The sequence below is a fragment of the Diabrotica undecimpunctata genome, chromosome 2 (assembly GCF_040954645.1).
Source record: "Diabrotica undecimpunctata isolate CICGRU chromosome 2, icDiaUnde3, whole genome shotgun sequence".
In the NCBI taxonomy this organism is placed as follows: domain Eukaryota; kingdom Metazoa; phylum Arthropoda; class Insecta; order Coleoptera; family Chrysomelidae; genus Diabrotica; species Diabrotica undecimpunctata.
The window spans coordinates 37,306,200-37,326,890 of record NC_092804.1 but is presented as its reverse complement, the minus strand read 5'-3'; the positions used below and the strand labels follow the sequence as shown (position 1 = coordinate 37,326,890).

Below are 20,691 nucleotides of genomic sequence, written 5' to 3'. Positions count from 1 at the left end.
ATCAGTCGACACAAAGTTACACGAAGAATTCAAATATCGACTTCCGGTTACGTTGGATGAAAACCTAGGACTTACGATGTCCTACGGCAGATAAGATGTTTTGCAATACCCATGTCCGTAAGAGTAAGCCACATTTTATCCCATTTTACATTATCGAAGGCCTTTGAGTTGTCAACAAAGAAGTTTATTGAATGTATGTAATGCTGTTACTTGATAAATATTCATGTTCAATAATAAACCAAAACATCAAAGCGCGGCACTGTTTTTGATTTCCGCAGAATAGAGTCAACTTCAAATGTTTAGCTGTACACTAGAATGTTTATTGATGTCTTTTCTGCTTACTAAATCCTCGTTAGGCTCATTACGATAATTTCCCAGTATCTATTTGGTCAGTGGGAAATCAATTTATGTTTTTAAAACGATTTATTTCTAGTATTTACTCGAAATAAGTGTATATCAAATATAAGAGCTATATCCCATTAGAACACCACGGTAGCCAAAACCAGTAGCGACATCACTCAGAACACAGTGTAACCATTAGGAACATATCTTACTTGGTTTCGTTCCTCGACCAGTTTGGTGGTGTCACCAGCCGTGTAGCGTTCGTACATTCTACTGGTACACAAGTCTATATGTGAAAAAATAATTGATTCCACTTAAAAATCTTATACAGATATTTGAAGAAAAGGTATGAGGAGTAGCTGACGAAAAATTCCTGAAGACGTCTGGCTGATTTTGCTTTGTTTTTTTAACAATCTTAATATTTTTTGCCTTCTAAAACGTTTCTTATACATCTAGAGAAAAAAAGTTCAAATAAAAGTTGTAGATAATAAAAAGTTCTTGAATTTTGAGTTTCCGAATTAAAATGCAAACAATTGGCCGAGATAATGACAAAAAACCCTTATTTTTGCAGTACATTAAATGTACTAAAATGTATCATGTAATATAACTACACTAAAAATTGTAAAGTTAATTAGTTATTAAAGTGTGCTAAATTTCAAACAGATCGACCAAATATTTTAAAAGTTAATCAATTTGTTTATCCCGGAGAGCCATTATTTAAACAACTGTACTTGCCCAAACAGTCACTCTAGAGGTATTCTGTAAATGGCAAATGATTCATTAAGGCTTCATTTTTATGGTACATTAAAAAAACATTTTTATTAAATTTGTTATTAAAAAACAGTTTGAAAAATGGCTGACTTTTTAACTTATAAATATTTATAATAACATTGACATTTTTTATGTAACATGCTTGTAAGTAGGCACAATGAAAAGCTGGTAAAAAACATAACATTTCAAAAAAGCAGAACCTTCTGTGGCCAATAGGAAACAAGATAGCATTTAATTTTTAAAATTATATTTCCATTAAGAACTGAAAGTTGAACGGATTCTAAATGAAGGTCTAAATTTTATGATCCAACTTACAGATGGCATACACAGCGAAAAAGTAAAAAATTAAAACCCGTTAAAGTGATGTTACTCGTAATACTTTTTGGTCATGGAAGGTTATGTTCTTTTTTTTTTTGAAAAGTGTGTTTTTTTACCAGCTTTTCATTGAGCCCACTTACAACCGTGTGACATAGAAAATATAAGTTATTATGAATGTTTATATCGTAAAAATCAGCCTTTTTTGAAACTTTTTTATTAACAAATTTATTAAACTGTTAAGTTTTTTTAATATACCATAAAAATGAAGCAGCAAAGAATCGATTGCGATTTACAAAATACCTCTAGAGTGACTGTTTGGACAAGTACAGTTGTTTAAATAATAATCGCTGTCCGGGATAAACAAATTGAATAACTTATAAACTATTTGGCCGATCTGAAATTTAGCCTCACGCAATAACTCATTAACTGCCAAAATCGTGAGTAGTTATATTACATGTCATTATGCAATAAACAAAGTTATTAACATTTATAAATTACTACAAAAAAAAGGGTTTTTCGTAGTTATCTCGGTCACTTGTTTATGTATTTTAATTTGGAAACCTCACAATTAAAGAACTATTTATGATCTGCAACTTTTATTTGAATCATTTTTCTAGAATGTATAATAAACGTTTTATAGGCAAAAAATATGATTTTCACTTTTTAAGATTGTTTAAAAAAACAAAGCAAAATCAGATGTACGTCTTTACGCATTTTTCATCAGCTACCCTTCAATACCTTTTAGAATCTTCAAATATCTTTATAAGATTTTTTCAGCTTTTTTCTCTCATTAACTGGGATATGGTCTTTCCACCGTTCTGGTTACGCCACCAGTAATATAATGTTTATTTAGAGAATTATTATATTATGGCGCATCACTCACTCGCGCACCACTTGTTGTCAACCAGCACTACCACTCGTAAAAGAACGTGTTTACTTGCGAAAGCGAAATTATGTTTTTATCGTAATATCATGAGTTTTAATACTGAAAGGTTTATCATAGAAAGTGCAGATCTTCTTTAAATACTTGATAGGTCATCAAATGATACCGGGATCTAAAAAAGAAATGTTCGCAACAAGTAACTGATCTTTTTGGTGGAAAAGAAATGTCTTCTGGAGAACAGAAAGAGTTTTCATTAATTTTTATTAGATAAACATAGGTAATTAATTCATTTATGTACATTGAAGAATACACTTATTCTTTCATAAAAGTACATTTTCGGTTACAAAATATTTAGCAAATTCATCTCATGTCGATTGTGCTAATCATCCTCCTCGATTCAAATTCTTGTTTACTGAATCTTGAATACTTACGAAGTTCTGCAACAGAAAACAAGCCTTTGCAATGCGTTTTTCAAGACCTATGTACTTCATCACTTACAAACATGTATGGGAAAGAATATGGTTTATATCTGATAGCAATTTGGTAGATTCAAGGATTTTTAACGACGCTTTATTTACAAGTTCATTATAAAATGAAGTGTCCTTTATCACTGCCGAGTCACCGCTTTTCACGTTTGTGCCGATATCGGTATAAATAAAGTTGTAATTTGCATCATTTACAGTAAGCAACACAAGACAAAAATAATTTTTGTAGTTGTAATACAATCCCGAATCCGTAGGATCATTACTTATATATATATATATATATATATATATATATATATATATATATATATATATATATATATATATATATATATATATATATATATATATATGCTTTCCATCGATTGCACCAATACAATAACGAAAGTTGAAGTGTATTTCGAATCCCGATGCTAATTCTTTCCATTCTTCTTCATTAGCTGGCAATCGCCATCTAATGCTGGCAAAACTTTCATCGCCAATGTTGTGATTGTTGTATATCCAAGTCAAAAGTAGTAATGCACTTCCATAAATGAACATCCACTTCCTAGGTATCTTAAAAAGTAAATACTTTTAATTTCAGAATTACAACTCCAGAAGAGATGGAAAGAGATAAGGGCATGTTACGCTTGAGAAGTCGAGAGACAGAAATCCATAAAATCTGGATCCGGGAGTGAACAAAAGAATGAATACATTTACTTCGAACAGTTGTAGTTCTTGCAAAGAGTGGTCGTGGCGAGAGACATACCAGATGAAATGGATGGTACTGTAAAAAATAACGGAAAAAATCCGATAGCAGATCGCTCCCAAAAACAAAAAGCAAAGAAGAGAACTAGAGATGCAGCAACTGGCGACGAAGATCCATTCATTAGAGCGTTAAATAGATTAATGGAGACAAGAGAACGACGTGACAGAATGACACCGACGAAGACCCAATATTTTTCTTGTACCCCACGAGATGTACCCCGTCAGGACTACAAAATTTAGACGGATGTCTTTTTTACAAGAAGCTATACCAGGCAATACATTCATTAGCCATATATATGGTTATGGCGAAAGTTATCATACTGAATACACGAATCCACGTACAAACCAAATACACAGTACGTATACCTACTCAGCGGTCGGCTGCTATTACTTATAGACCTACAATCTCCTCAACCAGTCTTAGTCCACTGATACAAGAATTTCTGATCATTCTCAGTACATCGACCTGTTTTAAAAACTTCAACCTATCTATGCTCAAAATCATCTGATTTTTTAATCAGATCGTAAAGACAAATTTGTCTATGTAGTTGTTTTTTTTTCTCTAAAATTACAAGACTCATTTTAAAGTGACGCTTAAATCTTTCTTTTGGATTTTTATTGGATGGTTCCTTCTTTGGACAAATCGATTGGTTTCTTGGTTTGGTTGCTGCAGTAACCACAGTGTCTTCTACTGGGATATAACTAACTGTGTTATTTTCTCACTATTCATGTAACATACATCTAAAGAAATATTATATAGTGGGACATTTAATACTAATTATTGATAAAACAAAAGGAATTTTATGCGAATCCAATACATATATGGCTTGAAGATTTTATTTTCTTTTTCTATAATTTACTATATTGCAAAGAAGGGACAGGTACTCTCAATCCAAATTATTTATTTATTGATGCAAAATGGGGTTTCGGGGTTTATAATTTGTACCCCATCATCAGGCCCAGTTGAAAGTATAAAAAATTTTAATGATACATATCAGTGGTTGTATAGAACTTTTGTAAAATTTTGTGTAGAAAAAGAAAATTCCAATATGATAGCATGTAGTAGTGATGGAAAGACCTGGTTCGTTTCGGTGACTCGGGTCTTCCAGGTCAATCATTAAAATGATCCGTTCATAAAGATCCGTTCATATGAACGACTAATTAAATTTGTTGTGTAAAGGTCAAGTATGTAAAGTTTAATATTGGTATGTTTATGAATCTTTCTGAGAGTATATGAATTAATGATAATGCAGTACCCGTTCATAGAGATTCGTTCATTAGAACGACTCTAATTATGTTGCTGTTTATGTGTAGAATTCGATATTGTTAAACTATAAATTTAAGAATGAAATATAGTTTAAGGTTAACATTTAGATTTGTATTTCTCAAATCATCTTCAGAAATCGTTAAAATATAAAAAAATACTTGAAACAGTTAAGTCAAATTACAAATTCGACATTGTTATGTTTATGAATAAATGATAATGCAACAATTAAAATGGATTTTATTTCCTACAAATTTATGAACAAAAAATAAAAGACAAAAATACTTTAAAAATGTGAGCACTTCACGTCGAATAAAAATAATTAAAAATAATAATTTTTGGGTTTACAAATAAAATTTGTGAAACTTTATTTCCACTTAATCTATTTCGTTGATCTGTCCCGCTTTTGAACAAATTCGTTCGGATGGAACCGACGTAGCAACAATGTAGAGTTTTTTTCTTGACCAACTTCAAATAGATGGGGATAAATATGACTCCTTTGATCCCACCATTGCAACGGATTGTCCTTTCTAGCCAGTAGAGGTTCACCAAGGTACTTATCAACCTTCGGTAGAGGCTTCCCCGTTCCAAGTAATTTTGGAGCGTCATGAATTGACCGATCAACGTTTCGTTAGCGCACAGTTCGTTTCGTAAACTCTAGACAGCGTCATTCATTGGGTCACTTGAACGATAGGGTCACAGAAGAAGATTGTATCAATCACGGGTCTTCAAAAGGATTCGATCTTTGTGAACGGATCGTTCGTGACCTTCTCATCACTAGCATGTAGGTAATGTAAGTGGCTCAGTATATTGATGTTATCTGTTATAAAATAATTGTAAAATAAACGACAAAAACAAAGTGATTTTCAACTTCATATCAGTACTTGAAAACAGTTACAGTCGCTTGCACTGGCTTGGGCACTGCTTTGATATCCTGCTTTTACTCAAATGTAAATATAATAACTTTTTCGTTTCGAGACTTCGAGATTGACTTTATTGAATTGAAGTCAAAAAAAGGTGTTACATATATGTAACGCTAGGCAGTACTTGAACAATTTTGACATAATATACTTAAAACTAAATTTTTCGAAAGTTTCCAATGATTGCATATAAATTAGAAAAAAGAAAAAAAAAAAGATTCGTGCTATTATGAAAAAGTAAATATCACATAATCTCATTTTTATGCAATTGAAATAGGAAAAATTTAAATAATAATAACCTTTAATGATGTTTCATGGCTTCAAGCTAACTGAAGCCGGTCTGATGACTTTAGCTCTTTAGCTTTTATTTCATAACTTTTACTATTGTTTTTAATTACATGCTCTTCCACATACTAAATTTTCCCCTTTCTTTTCCGTTTGGGGTTGAAAAGATAAATTATGATGAATTTTTAGAAACTCAGTTCTTAATATTACATCCATTTTGTACATAAACTAGAAAAATATAATTAAAAAACTAATTATTAATAATAATTGTCAATTTCGTATGTATTAAACATATGTTTAACCTCAAATTGGAAGGTCAAAACTGTCAGATGAAGACAGTAGGTGTCGCGTCAGACACGCACGGAGCGACTATAATTACAGTCCAAACATAAGCCTGAATCACATTTTGCACACATTGTTCTTGTACTTGAAGAACAGTTGTCACCAACACAGCGTCGTCTTTTATTATTTGGAACATCCACTAACAAATGATCTTGACCATCATATCTAAGATGATCTGAAATTTTGTTGGAGTTACTAAATTTAAACGAAGCTGGTCTTACGACTCCTTTTGGTGGGTTTCGAAGTTTTTTGAGATAATATTGGGCTATATTTCGTCGGAAAGCTAGTTGTGGTAATTGGTCATCGTGACTTTTTTTATAATCTCCAGGCATTATTAATTGCTGCATCTAAGAGAAAGTTAAATATACACCACCACCATTTTCGGGATCGGATACCAATTCTATAACATGATATTTTATGTTTTGGTCCATTAAATCTGTTCCTCCCATGGAGTTATTATACTTCCCAATTAAGTCTGGTCTGGATATGTTGATGTATTTTTGTTCCTTTTTACTATATCTCTTTACCTGCCCAAACAAATTGACACCAAAACTTGTATAATAATGCTCTTCTTCTTCTTGAGATGCAAATCCACTAATGGATGTTAGCGATCACATTTTCCATTAATTCTCTATTTCTTGCAATATGTATCAGAGATTGTATGTCGTTAATCCCTGTCCATTGCCTTATGTTTCGGAGCCAGGACATTTTCTTGCGTCCCATTCCTCTCTTGCCTTCAATTTTACCCTCGATTATAAGTTGGAGGAACTCGTATTTTTCATTTCGCATGATGTGACCTAGATACGCCGTTTTCCTTTTCTTGATGGTTTCGAAAAGTTGGCGTTCTTGGTTTATTCTTTTGAGGACATCTATATTTGTGATTTTCGCTGTCCATGGTATTTTTAGGATACGGCGATAGAGCCACATTTCGAAAGCTTCTAATCTGTTTATATCCCTCGTTTTGAGTGTCCAGCCCTCTACGCCATATAGCAGCACTGACCACACGTAGCATTTAGTAAACCTTAGTCTCAGTTGAAGATCGAACTCTGAACAAGTCAGTACCTTCTTGAATTTTACGAAAGCTTGTCGAGCTTGCTCAATGCGACATTTAATAATGCTACAGCTACTAAATTGTTGTCTTTCCATTTTACAAAAATAACCCCATGGTCTTTATCAATAGATGAAGTATAAGAATCTCGTTCCCAGTTTTTCATCGATTTCTTCAAGACAAGGGGACATGTATGTAGAATGCGATCTTCACGAAATGTACCCGTGATGTGATATACTTTTTCACGCAAAAAACAACGTAATACTTGCAAACAGGTTGTCAACAAAAAATGATAGGGATATTCGGGATGATGAGGTATATCTTTAATCATGGATATTAGTGGAGCAGCGGCTTTACCAAATAAATGTTCATACTGCTCATTGGAAGATGGTCCTTTTCCTTGGTAACAGTCAGAATTTACTAAATATCCATCTTTACTGCTACTAATAAACTGTTTAAAACCATGTTTTCCTAAGTACTTAATCATTGATTCGTCATAATCGAGATTAGAGACGGGAACAAAATTTTTTACAAATTTTGATTGTAGATTTATAAAAAGTCGCAGTTTGTATAGATTGTCAGGTTTGTCTAATTTTGTGTTGTCGGCACAGGGGATAAATTGAAGGATTTGTTTGAATAAATCTCATCTCCGTAAACATCAGCTGTTATTTTAGGATCTGACTGATTTTTGAACAAGGCATAATTTCTTGTCTCATTTACCAATAGTTCAAAAATCTTTGAATCAATAAATTTTTCGAACATGTTTACATAAGTATTTTCTTTTAAATGTTCATAACCAAATTTAGGAAATGTTCGCGACTCCGAAATAACGAGGTCTTCATCTACCCAAGTAATATTTTCTCTCAAATCAATTTTTTGAGGCAATCGCATTTGAAATGTTTCATGGTCCACTTCGTGTACATCTGATTCCAGTCAAGTTGTCGATAGTACCACCGTCTTCATCCCCAGAATCCTCGTCAGTCAGTTCGGCTACCTCTGGAGATTCTATGAAAATTTCCGCTATGTCATCAAACAAATGCCATGTCAAGGGCCTCTTGTAAAGATTTAGTAAAGTAAAAAATTTAGATTGATTGAAAAAATTAAAAAATACTACAGAGTTTATTTATAAATAAATCAATAATTAAAATAAATGGACAATTACGTGCACATATATGTAACTCTAGGCACTAATGGGTTAATGAAAAATACTGTAATTACTGGCAATAATTAGTGACTCGTTATTCGTTACATAATTATTTTCTTTTCCACAACACTAAATAAAACTGCTAGAGTCGACGTCTTTGGGATGTGGGAATGTTTCGATTTTGGTTCAAGTCTCACTTTTTATGTTAGTCATTTATACTCCATAGAACATAATATGCCGCATTAGAGAAAGCATACTCTATTGCAATCACGATTAATATTTTTGCAAATGATCAAAGAAGTAATTCTACAAACGTTAATTAGATTAAAGGCAAAGACTAATAACCACTTATTTAACCCTTCCTTTTTTGATAGGAAAATCACGGATTTTGGCCTAGCAACATTTCATGCTTAGGTCATAAAATAACAGCCTTAGGGCACCCGTAGCCCTTATGCTCAAATTTTTAAAAATATGATCAATACTCCTCTATCGATTCGTAAAATGGCATAAGGGAGAAAATTTTTTTACAAAAGAAAATTCAATTTACGCAAATTTTTCCAGGAAACCCCACAGTTTTCACATATTTTACTCTCCTTAATTTACTCTTTCAGTACTCTCAAAGACATAAGGGATAAAATCGTGGTGGAAGTAATATACTTCGGGAAATTTAAAAAATAGAAAAAAGGAAGGTAGAAAACAAAAATTATTCAATGGAATGGACAAATAGACAGATCTGGTATAAGATAAGGTATTGTTTTGCAACATCTGAATAGCCTTGGACTAACAACAACTATTTATACCAATATCACTGTTTTTTGTTCCGTTTAACATGTTTAACAGTTAGCATTTTGGCACGCTATAACTCAGTTATCGTGATAACATTTTTCATCCATGTATAAATAAGAGTATATCCTTTTATCTCAGAATATTCACCGCGCTAGAGGAAAGTCATTCCAGTGCTACTGGTTTAAAAACGGCAATGTTCATTAATGATATATAAAAATATTTGTTTCTCATTAATATGTTATTTTTGTTTTCAGAGCTGTAAATCAGTTAAATGGCGTTGAAGTAGAAGGTAAAGCGTTAAAAGTAGAATTGGCTGTGGAAAAACGGGGGAAGCGTACTCCCAGAGGACCAGGCGCTGCTTTTGGAGGTTTACCCGGACAAAACAGACAAACTGACTTCCCCTTAAGGATACTGGTGCAAAGTGATATGGTAAGTAAACTTCCAATTAAGGCAAAACACAAGACTTCATATATTTAATTTATTATTCATTACTAGAAATTTTCTTTGCTTGGTTCTACATTTAAATATAAACTGCTTCTGTCATTGTTTTCACTGATTTCAGCATTATTATTATTATTATACTCACTTTAACGTAAGAAATACTAGAGTAAATAGATAAGAAGCATTATTATTTTCCGTAAACGCATACCCAGAATCTGTTTTTCTATTATTGAAAGCCCTGTTGTGCTTTGCTATCCGTTTGTTAAAAGTTCTACCAGTTTGACCGATGTAAGTTTTTGAACAGTCGTCACATTTAAGTTTGTGTGCACCACTGTGTAAGTGCTTTTTCTGTTCGCTCTTTTTGTTTTTAATATTGAATAAGTACTTTAATATTTTAAATGAATTTTCATCAAGTAACGGTCGATTCCATCACTTACCATCAAAATAAACCGCCTAAAATGGGCGGACCACGCACACCATGCTAAAATAACCATGCTATAAATAGGTTTGTAAATAGGCCAGTCGGAAGAAGAATAAGGGGGCGACCTAAACTCGGATATCTGGACGATGTGCAGGATGATTTAAGGGAGATTTGAGTAAGGGGATGGAGAAGACAGACACTCGAAAGGGAAGTATGGAAGGTATGTTTTGAGGTAGGCCAGGGCTCACGAAGGGCTGTAGCGACAACTGATGATGATGATGAAGTTTTTTTAATATTCAAAAATAATTTATTCATATTTTTCTCTTAGAAAAAATAGAAACTTTATATAAGCTCCAGTACAAAATATAAAGTAATAAACTGTATCTTGTGACTTCTGTATTCAATCTTAATTTTTTTTAACATTTGAAAAGTAACATTTAACGTAAACCGTATATTTTCTCTAATAATGTTGAATATTTATTTATTGTCAAATTAAATTCCCCAAACACATCTGCTCTCTTTTTAGATTTGATATTTTAGTAAAATAAAGTAGATAGAGTATGTCAATATATATTATCTTAGTCAATAAACACACAACCAAGAAGTTGGTTCAGCCTTCCCAATCAAAATTCATATTTTTTGCATTTCAATTTCACAAGGTCGCTTCATTAAATACATTGATACTTGTAAAAATATATAATTTACACTAGTATATTTCTCTCTGGATCAGAATTTTCAAGGGTGTGTAAAAAATCAAAATATTATTGGTGTGCCCCCATTCATCTTTCGTTTTGATGAAACAATTACTATTGTTCATTGAACAATATTTTAAAGTATGTTACCATTAAATAAGACGAATGAGAATTACCTAATTCCCAGTTGTCTTATTTTTATCATCTGAAGAGTTTATCATAATTTTCACAAGTAAATATGGTGAATATTAGTGTATTTGTGGATATTGTGAGTATATCCCCTGATGAAAAGGTAAACGAGCTATTACTCTTTCAAATACGTTGAAAAATATTCACCAAACTAATTTTCAAACAAAAACTTCGAAAATATATTTGATCCTCTTGTTCTTAACGTTCCATTATTGGAGGTTATCGGTTATAGTGACAAACATTGCCCTGTCTTTAGCTTTACGCATAAGTTCTTCAAATCCTAGTTCTGTTTATAAGTCTAGTTTCTAATATTTCGCAGCCGGGCCATTTTTTTTCCTTCAATACCACATTTCCTCTCTATTTTACCCTTAATGAACAATTGAGGAATGTATAGTCCGTCTCACGTTTTATATTCTTTTCAGGCTCTTATGAACTATATGCCTATTTTACTATTCTTTATATATTACAATAATTCTATCCTTATTTACAGTTGTGTTGTTGCCAGTTCCATTTTCTGTCAAACATCTCAATCTTGTATCGATGCTTGTATTCTGTGGTATCAGTTATGCAGTTAACCTAACTATACTGTTACTTTGCCATTTTGCTTTCTTGGTCTCACTATTTATTTCATTGCTCATTACATTTCATATTATTGTTCACAAATCGCCCTTTTCAGGACGAACAACTTCTCAGTAATGCCTTAATCCTTTTTCTTCATTTAGATTTATAAATGATTTAAACCTGTCTTACGTATGTATGTAATAATACATTTACGGAATTCCATTAAATGATTAGAATCAAACAATGTTGACACAAAGACAAAATAGTTTCAATAATATTTCATAAAAGTAATTATTTTGGATGAAAATATATCAGACAACTAAATAAATAAAATTTTAAAAGTTTATTTCACTTAAAACACAAAATTTGTTCCAGCTTTATACATTAATTTAATGTTTCAATATACATTTATATATTTCAGCGATGAAGATAGTTTTCGCTTCGCCGAGTGAATTTAATGACCCCGAATTTTTTGTATTTGAAACATACAATTTAAATGGGGTGTTTTTGTTTGAATCAACAATAACAAACAACGTAACCTATAATTGCATTGACGTAGAACCATATAATAGACTGACTGCTACAATACAGTCGCGTTCCCCCAGTGTGACAGAGACAACTGACGCAAAGCAGTCTCTGCATCTCTTACTAATGGGTCGGGTTTATCGACCACGTGACCTTCTCATTGGTCATTTTATGTCACTTGGTCGATAAATCTGTCAAATTAGAAAGAGATGCAGGGACTGCTGGGCGTCAGTTTTCTCTGTCGCACTAGGGGAAGACGATCGTATTGCAGCGCTCAGTATATTTGTATTATATGTCTATGGACAGAACATAAACACAGACAAAAGTGATTATAATAGTTACATCAAGCAATTATTGACAACACTTCTATTTTCTCGTTTAACCCATACTGAATATAAAACGTGAGACGGACTTTTCGTTATGTAGCCAAAGGCTCAAGTAACAGTTTTTTCTTATTTTAATGGTTCTAACTAAAATAGTTGTTTTTCTATATTTAGTATATTTAGAAGTTCTTCATTTGTTTTTCGAGCATTCCGAGAATTCGATTTTTAATTTTTCCTGTACACCCACATTTCAAATGTCTCCACTTTATTTAGACTACAGTAAAACCTCCGTTAACCGAAATAATTGGGGGAGGAGGCCCTTTCGGATAACAAGAATTTCGGTTAAAAATAACATTGTTTTTTATAATATTCTTGATCAAAGTATTGGTATTAAAAAATACTATGAGTTGATTTCGTAATGTTTTCTAATAAGTAAATGCAAAATAAAGTAATAAAATTAAGGAAAATGAACAAGTTTAACATGCTTTTTTTAAAGAAATCTGCTATTTTTTTGCGTTTTCGTTTGACAACGATGTTTCTCTCTCCCTCCATCGTTAATTTGCAGAACTTCATGAGTTTGCATCATTCGATTGTTCGACGAAACGTAAAGCAATCTGAAAAGGACAAAACTTTATGTAATGACAACAAAAATTAAGAATCTAGTCGTGTCCCTAACCCCAAGCCGTGTTGCCTCTTGGGTCGTCATCTTCGTCATCTGATATGCTCAGGTTGTCTTGATAAAGAACCATATCAATGATGTCCTGGTCGATGAATTCACGTTCTGAGTTATCAGCTGCTAACCAGTCACTTATCTCTTCTTAGTTAATTTCGTCATGTCCCGGCAAATTTTTAATGAAAGGCTTAATTTCTTCTGTCGTTTTCTTACCATTTTCTTCTTGAGGATCGTTAATCAAAATCTTATCAAAAAGTTTGTTCCAGTTTTTCCAAAGTTGAAGATTTGATCTTGGCCCACGACTCAGATCACCAATAAAAATGTTTTATTGTTAAAGATTTGAGAATTTCGGGAACACTTTTGGATTAATTCGTCTCCTGTAATAACAGATGTCTTAAGAATGCTTCTCTATAATGTCTCTTGAATGTCTCTATGACTCCCTGGTCTAACGGCTGGATTAAGCTTGTGACATTCGGTGGCAAAAATCTGACAATTGTCACCATTTTGTAGATTTTGAGGGTGAGGGCGCATTGTCAACAAGCAACAATGCTTTGATGAGAAGGTTTTTTGGTTTTAAAAAGGATTTTACATTTGAGACGAATTCATTTTCAAACCATTCTAAAAATAAAGTGGTCGACATCCATGAACTTTTTTGGCTTCTATACCTTAAAATGCCTTTTCGGAAATATTTTTTAGAGCTCTTGGTTTTTGTGATTTTCCAACACACATAGACATCAATTGGTGAGTGAAATTAACGGAATTGTTTACATTTTGCGACAAACATTTACTTTTTATTGACGAAATTATTGAAACTGTCAGCCGTTTCGGTTAAACGATGTTTCGGGTAAAAAGGTTTCGGTTAACGGAGGTTTTACTGTATTTATCTTTACAGTCCATCTTTCAACTCCATAAAGAACAACATACCTTGAGTAATTCTCGCTTTAATTGCTTGATCTGGACCATGCTTGTAGTTAATTCAGCAGCCAAGGTATTTGTAACCGTTTACCTGTTCTAATATCAATATCTTCTCATTTATGATTATAGGTAAATAGACATTTTGCCTCTTTTCGATTACCATTATCTTGGGCTTTCTCTCGTTAATATTAATTCCAAACCCGACAAGCACCATTAAGTTGGTTTAAGATTTTCTTCTTCTGACCATACTTCAAGGTAAAGTGCATGGAAAAAGAGGTCCAGGACGAAGAAGAATATCCTGGCTGCATAACCTGCGAAAATGTTTTAACTTAACCACCACCGGACTTTTCAGGGCAGCAGTCAACAAAGTCAGAATAGCCATCAGTTAGTGTCCAACATCCGTAACGGATAGGCACCATAAGAAGAAGAAGATTTTCTGTTAGATTTTTTTTCATTAGAATCATATATAACCCCTATTGGAACCAAAACGCAAAAGTGAAAGTTGAACATGAACTGACGAGTATATCCAGATTCGCCGTGGGGTCCGCCAAGGGTGTATTTTATCATCCTTGTTACTCAATTTATACAGTGAAGCCATCTCAGAATTAGCGCTTGCCGAGGTCAGTGCGGGCCTTATAATAAACGGTGAGCCACTTAATAACATAAGATATGCTGACGACACCGTCCTTCTGGTAGGAACACTTGAAGAACTGCAACACCTTGCTGAACAACTAAATATATATTGCAACGATTATGGACTAAAAATAAATTAGTAGAAAATCACGTTCATGGTATTTACAAAAGCACAAAACATCAAAGTTAAGCTAGTACTAGATAATACAGAAATTGAACAAATATCTTCGTAGAAATACCTTGGAGTATGGATCACAGAAGATACTGATCAGACAAAAGAAATAAGATGCCGCATTGAAATTGCACGGTCAACTTTTAATAGAATGAGAAAACTTTTTTGTCATCGCGATATCAATATATCGCTCCGAATAAGAATGCTTCGATGTTATATTTTCTCTACCATTTTGTATGGGGTTGAAGCTTGGACACTTATAAAATCCAACATTAAAAATCTAGAAGCATTCGAAATGTGGTTTTACCGACGTATTTTGAAAATATCATGGATGGATTGCAAAACAAACGAACAAGTTCTCGAACAACTAGGAAAACAATGCGAAGTGTTAAATTCCATAAAAATCAGGAAATTGGAATACTTGGGGCACATCATGAGAGGTGAAAAATACGAACTACTAAGGAATATAATGCAGGGTAAAATCAAAGGCAGAAAAAGCGTACGAAGACGTAAAATCTCGTGGCTACGCAATCTCCATGAATGGTTTGGATGCAGTTCAATTGAACTATTTAGGCGCGTAACCAACAAAATTATAATTGCCAGAATGATTTCCAATCTCCGATAGGAGCGGAACTTGAAGAAGAAGAAGATTTTCTTTAAGTTCGTGTCTGTATCAGTTAGTAGGACAGTGTTATCTGCATATCTTATATTAGAAATTTGTGGTCCGTTCATTTTTAGGAAGGTTTCCCAAGGCTCTATTGAATAGCGGTCCCGAGTAAAGGTTAATCCTAAAGAGAATATTCTCTCTTCTGATGCCAACCAATATGTAGCTTCGTCAGTTTTAAAAAATTTTAAACTGTTTGTCCTTGTGTCGTGTTGTGTTAATGTATAATTTTATGTTTATGACATTCTCAAAGATTGTTGGATAGGCCAAATTTTACGAAATGCCCCTGAAGATGCTCTAGGAGCGAAAGTACTTGGCAAGATTTAATAATTAAACTGTGCTCGATATCTGCCTTTTATTAATTAAAATTCATTTATTCGAGCATTCTACCTTATATAACTTTATTCGATAATATTCGAAAATAAAAAACCAGCAAATTTATAGTCGCTTACTGTTAACCGGTCCGAAATTAAGATTGAGAACGCCTTTTTTTATAGGTAGGAGCTATTATTGGTAGACAAGGTTCAACAATAAGACAGATAACACAACAGACGAGGGCAAGAGTTGATGTTCATAGAAAAGACAATGTAGGTTCCTTAGAGAAAGCCATTACTATTTACGGTAATCCAGAGAATTGTACCAATGCGTGTAAGAGAATCCTAGAAGTTATGCAACAGGAGGCTAACAACACGAATAAAGGGTAAGTTAAATATATTATGCAATTTATGTATGGTTTCGATAATTCTTGATGAATTAAGATCAACTTTTGGGTAACTATTATCAGAGAAATGATTTTACAGATAAAATCAACACTGAATCGTATAGGTCTCTTTATAACAAATGTTGGTAGGTACTAGTAGAACTAATGCTAGTGTTTAAAGATTGGAATAGTTTTAAAGTTTTATAGCGCCTGTAGAAGAAGAAACCAGCCTACGTCTTATAGGTAGCTGCAACTGAACATGACTCAAGCGATAGGTAAACAACTGGAACTTCTCAACACCATCTCACATATTGTCAATATACCCTTGATAATATGCATCAGAATCTCAACTACAAGCTATACTGGGACCATATTGTGCTCACAGACCAATCAGTGGCACAGAATAGACCAAATTTCATACTAGTTAATAAACTAACTAGACAAACAACACTTAGCGATACCTAACAACAATAATCTACGTGTTAAATACAACGAAAAGATCGCCAAGTACATAGATCTGGAAATACGAATAAGGGGATAATGTGTAATGTTACCTGTTACCAACATCATACAACTGGGTCGTAGTGAAAATTTTAAAAGACCATTCAAAAAGCGGTAGTGGTCACGATATATAGATGCTTACGAAAATTTTTTGGTGGTACTCCAGCATACCAGGTCATTTAGGACTCAATAATATGGCAAAAGTTTCCCTCAAAGCTCAATTCAACGTTGATATCGCAGGTATCTGGTATGAGTGAATTTTCCCGTTAGGAAAAAGAGCCGTATGACGTTACATTAACTTACTAGACCATGGAGAGCCATTGGTGAAATGCCATCCCCTCTTTCTAAACACAGACAGATTGTGAAAGTTAATGTCGTTTCGCGATAAAGCAAATGATGCTCAAAGTAGAATGGAACCTAACAAGGATACATAATAGTGACATACATATTCAGAAAGGAGTGCGTTAAGGACACACATATCATCGTTTTTATAGTATAAGTACAACAATTTTTTTTAAATCTCGCATAAACATGCATTGATTGTACTTGCAGTTTATTTGGAGAAACGCTTTGATACAAGTATATACTTTTTTCGAAGTTGTTGTCTAAATAGTGTACTTGTTCTTCACTAGTCATATATTCCGCTGCGCCTGTCTGGAGTACTGTAGTTTTAACAAAAGCGTACAGAAAGCAGCTCACCACAGCAGATAGGAATAGTCTATTGAGGGTGGCATGTGCATACAGAACAGTCTCTGTCAAGGCGCTGGGAGTTATCACCGGATGTATTCCGATGCACGTGCTAATGAAGGAAAGAGGAAGAATATACAAGAGAAGAAATGAAGACATACCAATAGAACGTTTAAAAAAAGAAGAAAAGGAGAGGTAATGATGTGGCAAGAGGAATGGAACGAGATGAGAAGGGTGGCTCATTGCATTGGGTGACGAAGTCGCTGATTCCTAATCATAGAAGATGTATGGACTGCGAGCATCGGCGTTTGGATTACTTCCTAACGCTCAGAGAACATGGTTGCTTCAGGGCATACCTTTACAGTTTTGGAAAGGTAGAAAATGACAAATGCCTGTACTGTGAGATATCGGGCTCTGTCTCACACACTTTATTGGTTTGCGATAAATGCGGAGATGTTTAGTTCGTCATATCGGTAGAGAGCACTTCAATGATGTGTGAGGAGAACATTGGAGATAAAGGAACCAGACGAAAGGCAACCCAAAGGGGGGCAGGGTGCCCAGGGCCAAGCAAGAAGATAAGGCAGAATGAGAACGGGCGATATTGAACATGAACAGGTAGGAACAGAGGGAAAGTTTAGGGAGAATTGTGCGTGAATGAGAAATCGGGGTGAATGCCGTGCCGATGTTGCGTGTCCACCTTTTAAGACCGAGGTATGTTTCGAACATTTGGACCACCCCCCCTCATAAAAGACGAAAAAAATCATAAATTCTAAAGTGAATTTTTCACTGAGTTTCTGGTTACATTATTTTATAATACATCTCATTCTACATTTCTTACAAAATATTGGTTACTTCACTCTGATTCTAAATGTTATTTATCGAGTTCAAAAAATTAAAAACTGTTACAATATTATAAACTTTCTCAGGAAATTTTATTTTAAAACTTTGCATATAAAATATAAACATATCACTTAAACGTCAAGGTGATTAATTCTTCTTCTATATTTTAGGGAAATTTCTTTAAAGATCTTAGCTCATAATAATCTAATCGGACGGATTATAGGAAAAGGAGGTAATACAATCAAGAGGATAATGCAAGAGACCGATACCAAGATTACCGTATCCAGTATAAACGATATCAATTCTTTCAATCTAGAACGTATAATCACTGTCAAGGGATCCATCGAAAATATGAGCCGCGCCGAATCCCAGATTAGCTCAAAATTAAGACAAAGCTACGAAAATGATCTGCAGGCCATGGCACCCCAGACCATGATGTTCCCGGGGTTGCATCCGATGGCGATGATGGCCACAGCAGGTAAAAATAACCTAGGTACAACAATTTTTCATTACATTTTTATCATTATTCTCATTAAAATCTTATTTAAAGGATGTATTGGTTTTCAATTTAGTAAGCGTAGATATTTGAGGCTATTTTAATGCATACATTTTTTATAATAGAATATATTTTAGGATAAGAATCACATTCATTTAAACTATAATTATATCTACATTTTCGTATACATTGTATCGGCATAATTAAAGGCATGATCAAGCTACGGTTTCCTAAGACTATATTCTGGAACTTGTCGAACCGAAAGCGGAACGAAAAATTCAGCCACAGACTGTTGCAGGTTGCCGGGAGTTGCGAAGGTAGTTTTCGAAAATAACGATTTTACTTAATTATAACAGTGGATATGGATACGGACTGTGTCTGTAACGAAAGTTACCGAAAGCCTGAAGTACTGTCAGCCATTTGGAAGTAATTTACTGTTGCTTATAAATTTGATGACTATTGGTTCTTGTTATTTTAACCTTTTTCTCTTTTTATATGAAAAAAAACGAATAGAATGGACTAGCAAAAAACTCTAAGTGATGCAGAATTATTAAATGTTGATAATTTCTTGTTTGAAAGTACAGATACCAGATGATCTAAGCTTCGAAACTGACGAAGAATCTGATAATGATGATGAAACGTTAAATAATTGTAACAATGCTATACCAGAAAATTCAAGTTACTAGAAGTAAAAGATCTAACTTAGTCCATAGAAAATGGTATCCAAGAACATATCGAGGTAAATTGAATGAATAAGTCAGCAGAACGAGACAATTAAATCACACTTGAACGTGACAATATCTATCATTTGAGAACAGCTGATGGACTAGACAGATGCTGTAAGAAATGGTGGCATAGAGTATTTTGGGGATTTATAGACATATCATCTATCTCTATTATATTTACGAAGAGGAGTTACTAAGGGTCTGATGGCTCATAAATTCCAGCAAACTCCATCAAAATATGGTGCCCAAAGAGGCAGATGTGAGGTACGCAGTAGCCAACGTGTTCGATCGTGACCTCATTCAACGTGTTCTACTTGCAGAGTTATTCCATGTTCGAATTAGAAGGAGAATTGTTTCAATATATATCATAGTGTTGAATGTTAATACATATATATTTTTTTACAATAAAATCTATAAAAATCCCCCTATTTTTAATTAGGTAGGTTATTTCGTACCTCATAACTTACTACCTATACTAAATTACTATACAGAGCCTGACAGTACTTCAAAGTACCGCACTTGAAAGTTTTGAAACAAATTATACTTATTTTTGAATGTACAGCTGGTTTCTAAAAAAACTGATATGACTCTTAGTAAGATTTGATCTTTTTGAGCAGTGTATTTGATTATGACAGACAAATAATAAAATAAACAAACAAAAGATTGATTACATATGTTAATTCATAAATTGTAATAATTATTAAGGTCTAAATTTTGATATTATTTTGAATTCCTGCGTTTGATAAAGAGTATATAAATGATAGTTTTTACATAAAATAGGGTTGTTGTTACTATTTTTATTATTAGGAAATAAAACGACAACTTGCCTCAACAATATATTAGAGCAAGAATTGTAACCAAATTAAAAGAAAACTGGGCACTATCAGAGGCAGCAAAACATAACATAAGCAGAACCACAGTTTTTCTATTAAGGCTGTTTTAGCAGTTCAAGCACACTGCGATTTGAAATGGGCGTATCACTTACTTTTCTACACTGCTTACGCCAGACCATCTTTACTCAGTGCCGCCGGCCGACGGGTAGTTTAATGACAACAAATACATTATTCTCCATTCAAATTAGTTTTAACACGAACTAACTGACCGTACGTTCATGAGATTTGACGTCACGAAGGCGATAACGATGAAACTAAGCGCCAATGATGAGTAACACGTTTCACTATTAGATTTTAGTATTTTT

General features: G+C 33.4%; 1 protein-coding gene across 6 annotated transcripts in view; it reads left to right on the top strand.

Moving 5' to 3' along the window:
* Imp (IGF-II mRNA-binding protein) overlaps positions 1–20,691 on the top strand; it is a 318,650-nt gene that overhangs the window by 276,398 nt on the left and 21,561 nt on the right. For 4 of the 6 annotated variants that reach the window (XM_072522675.1, XM_072522673.1, XM_072522677.1 and 1 more), the window contains 3 exons: positions 9,590–9,764; positions 16,042–16,244; positions 18,443–18,765. In XM_072522675.1, the coding sequence (XP_072378776.1) occupies positions 9,590–9,764; positions 16,042–16,244; positions 18,443–18,765 (701 nt within the window). The remainder of the gene's footprint in view (positions 1–9,589; positions 9,765–16,041; positions 16,245–18,442; positions 18,766–20,691) is intronic. The other 2 variants (XM_072522676.1, XM_072522674.1) reach the window with 1 other exon arrangement.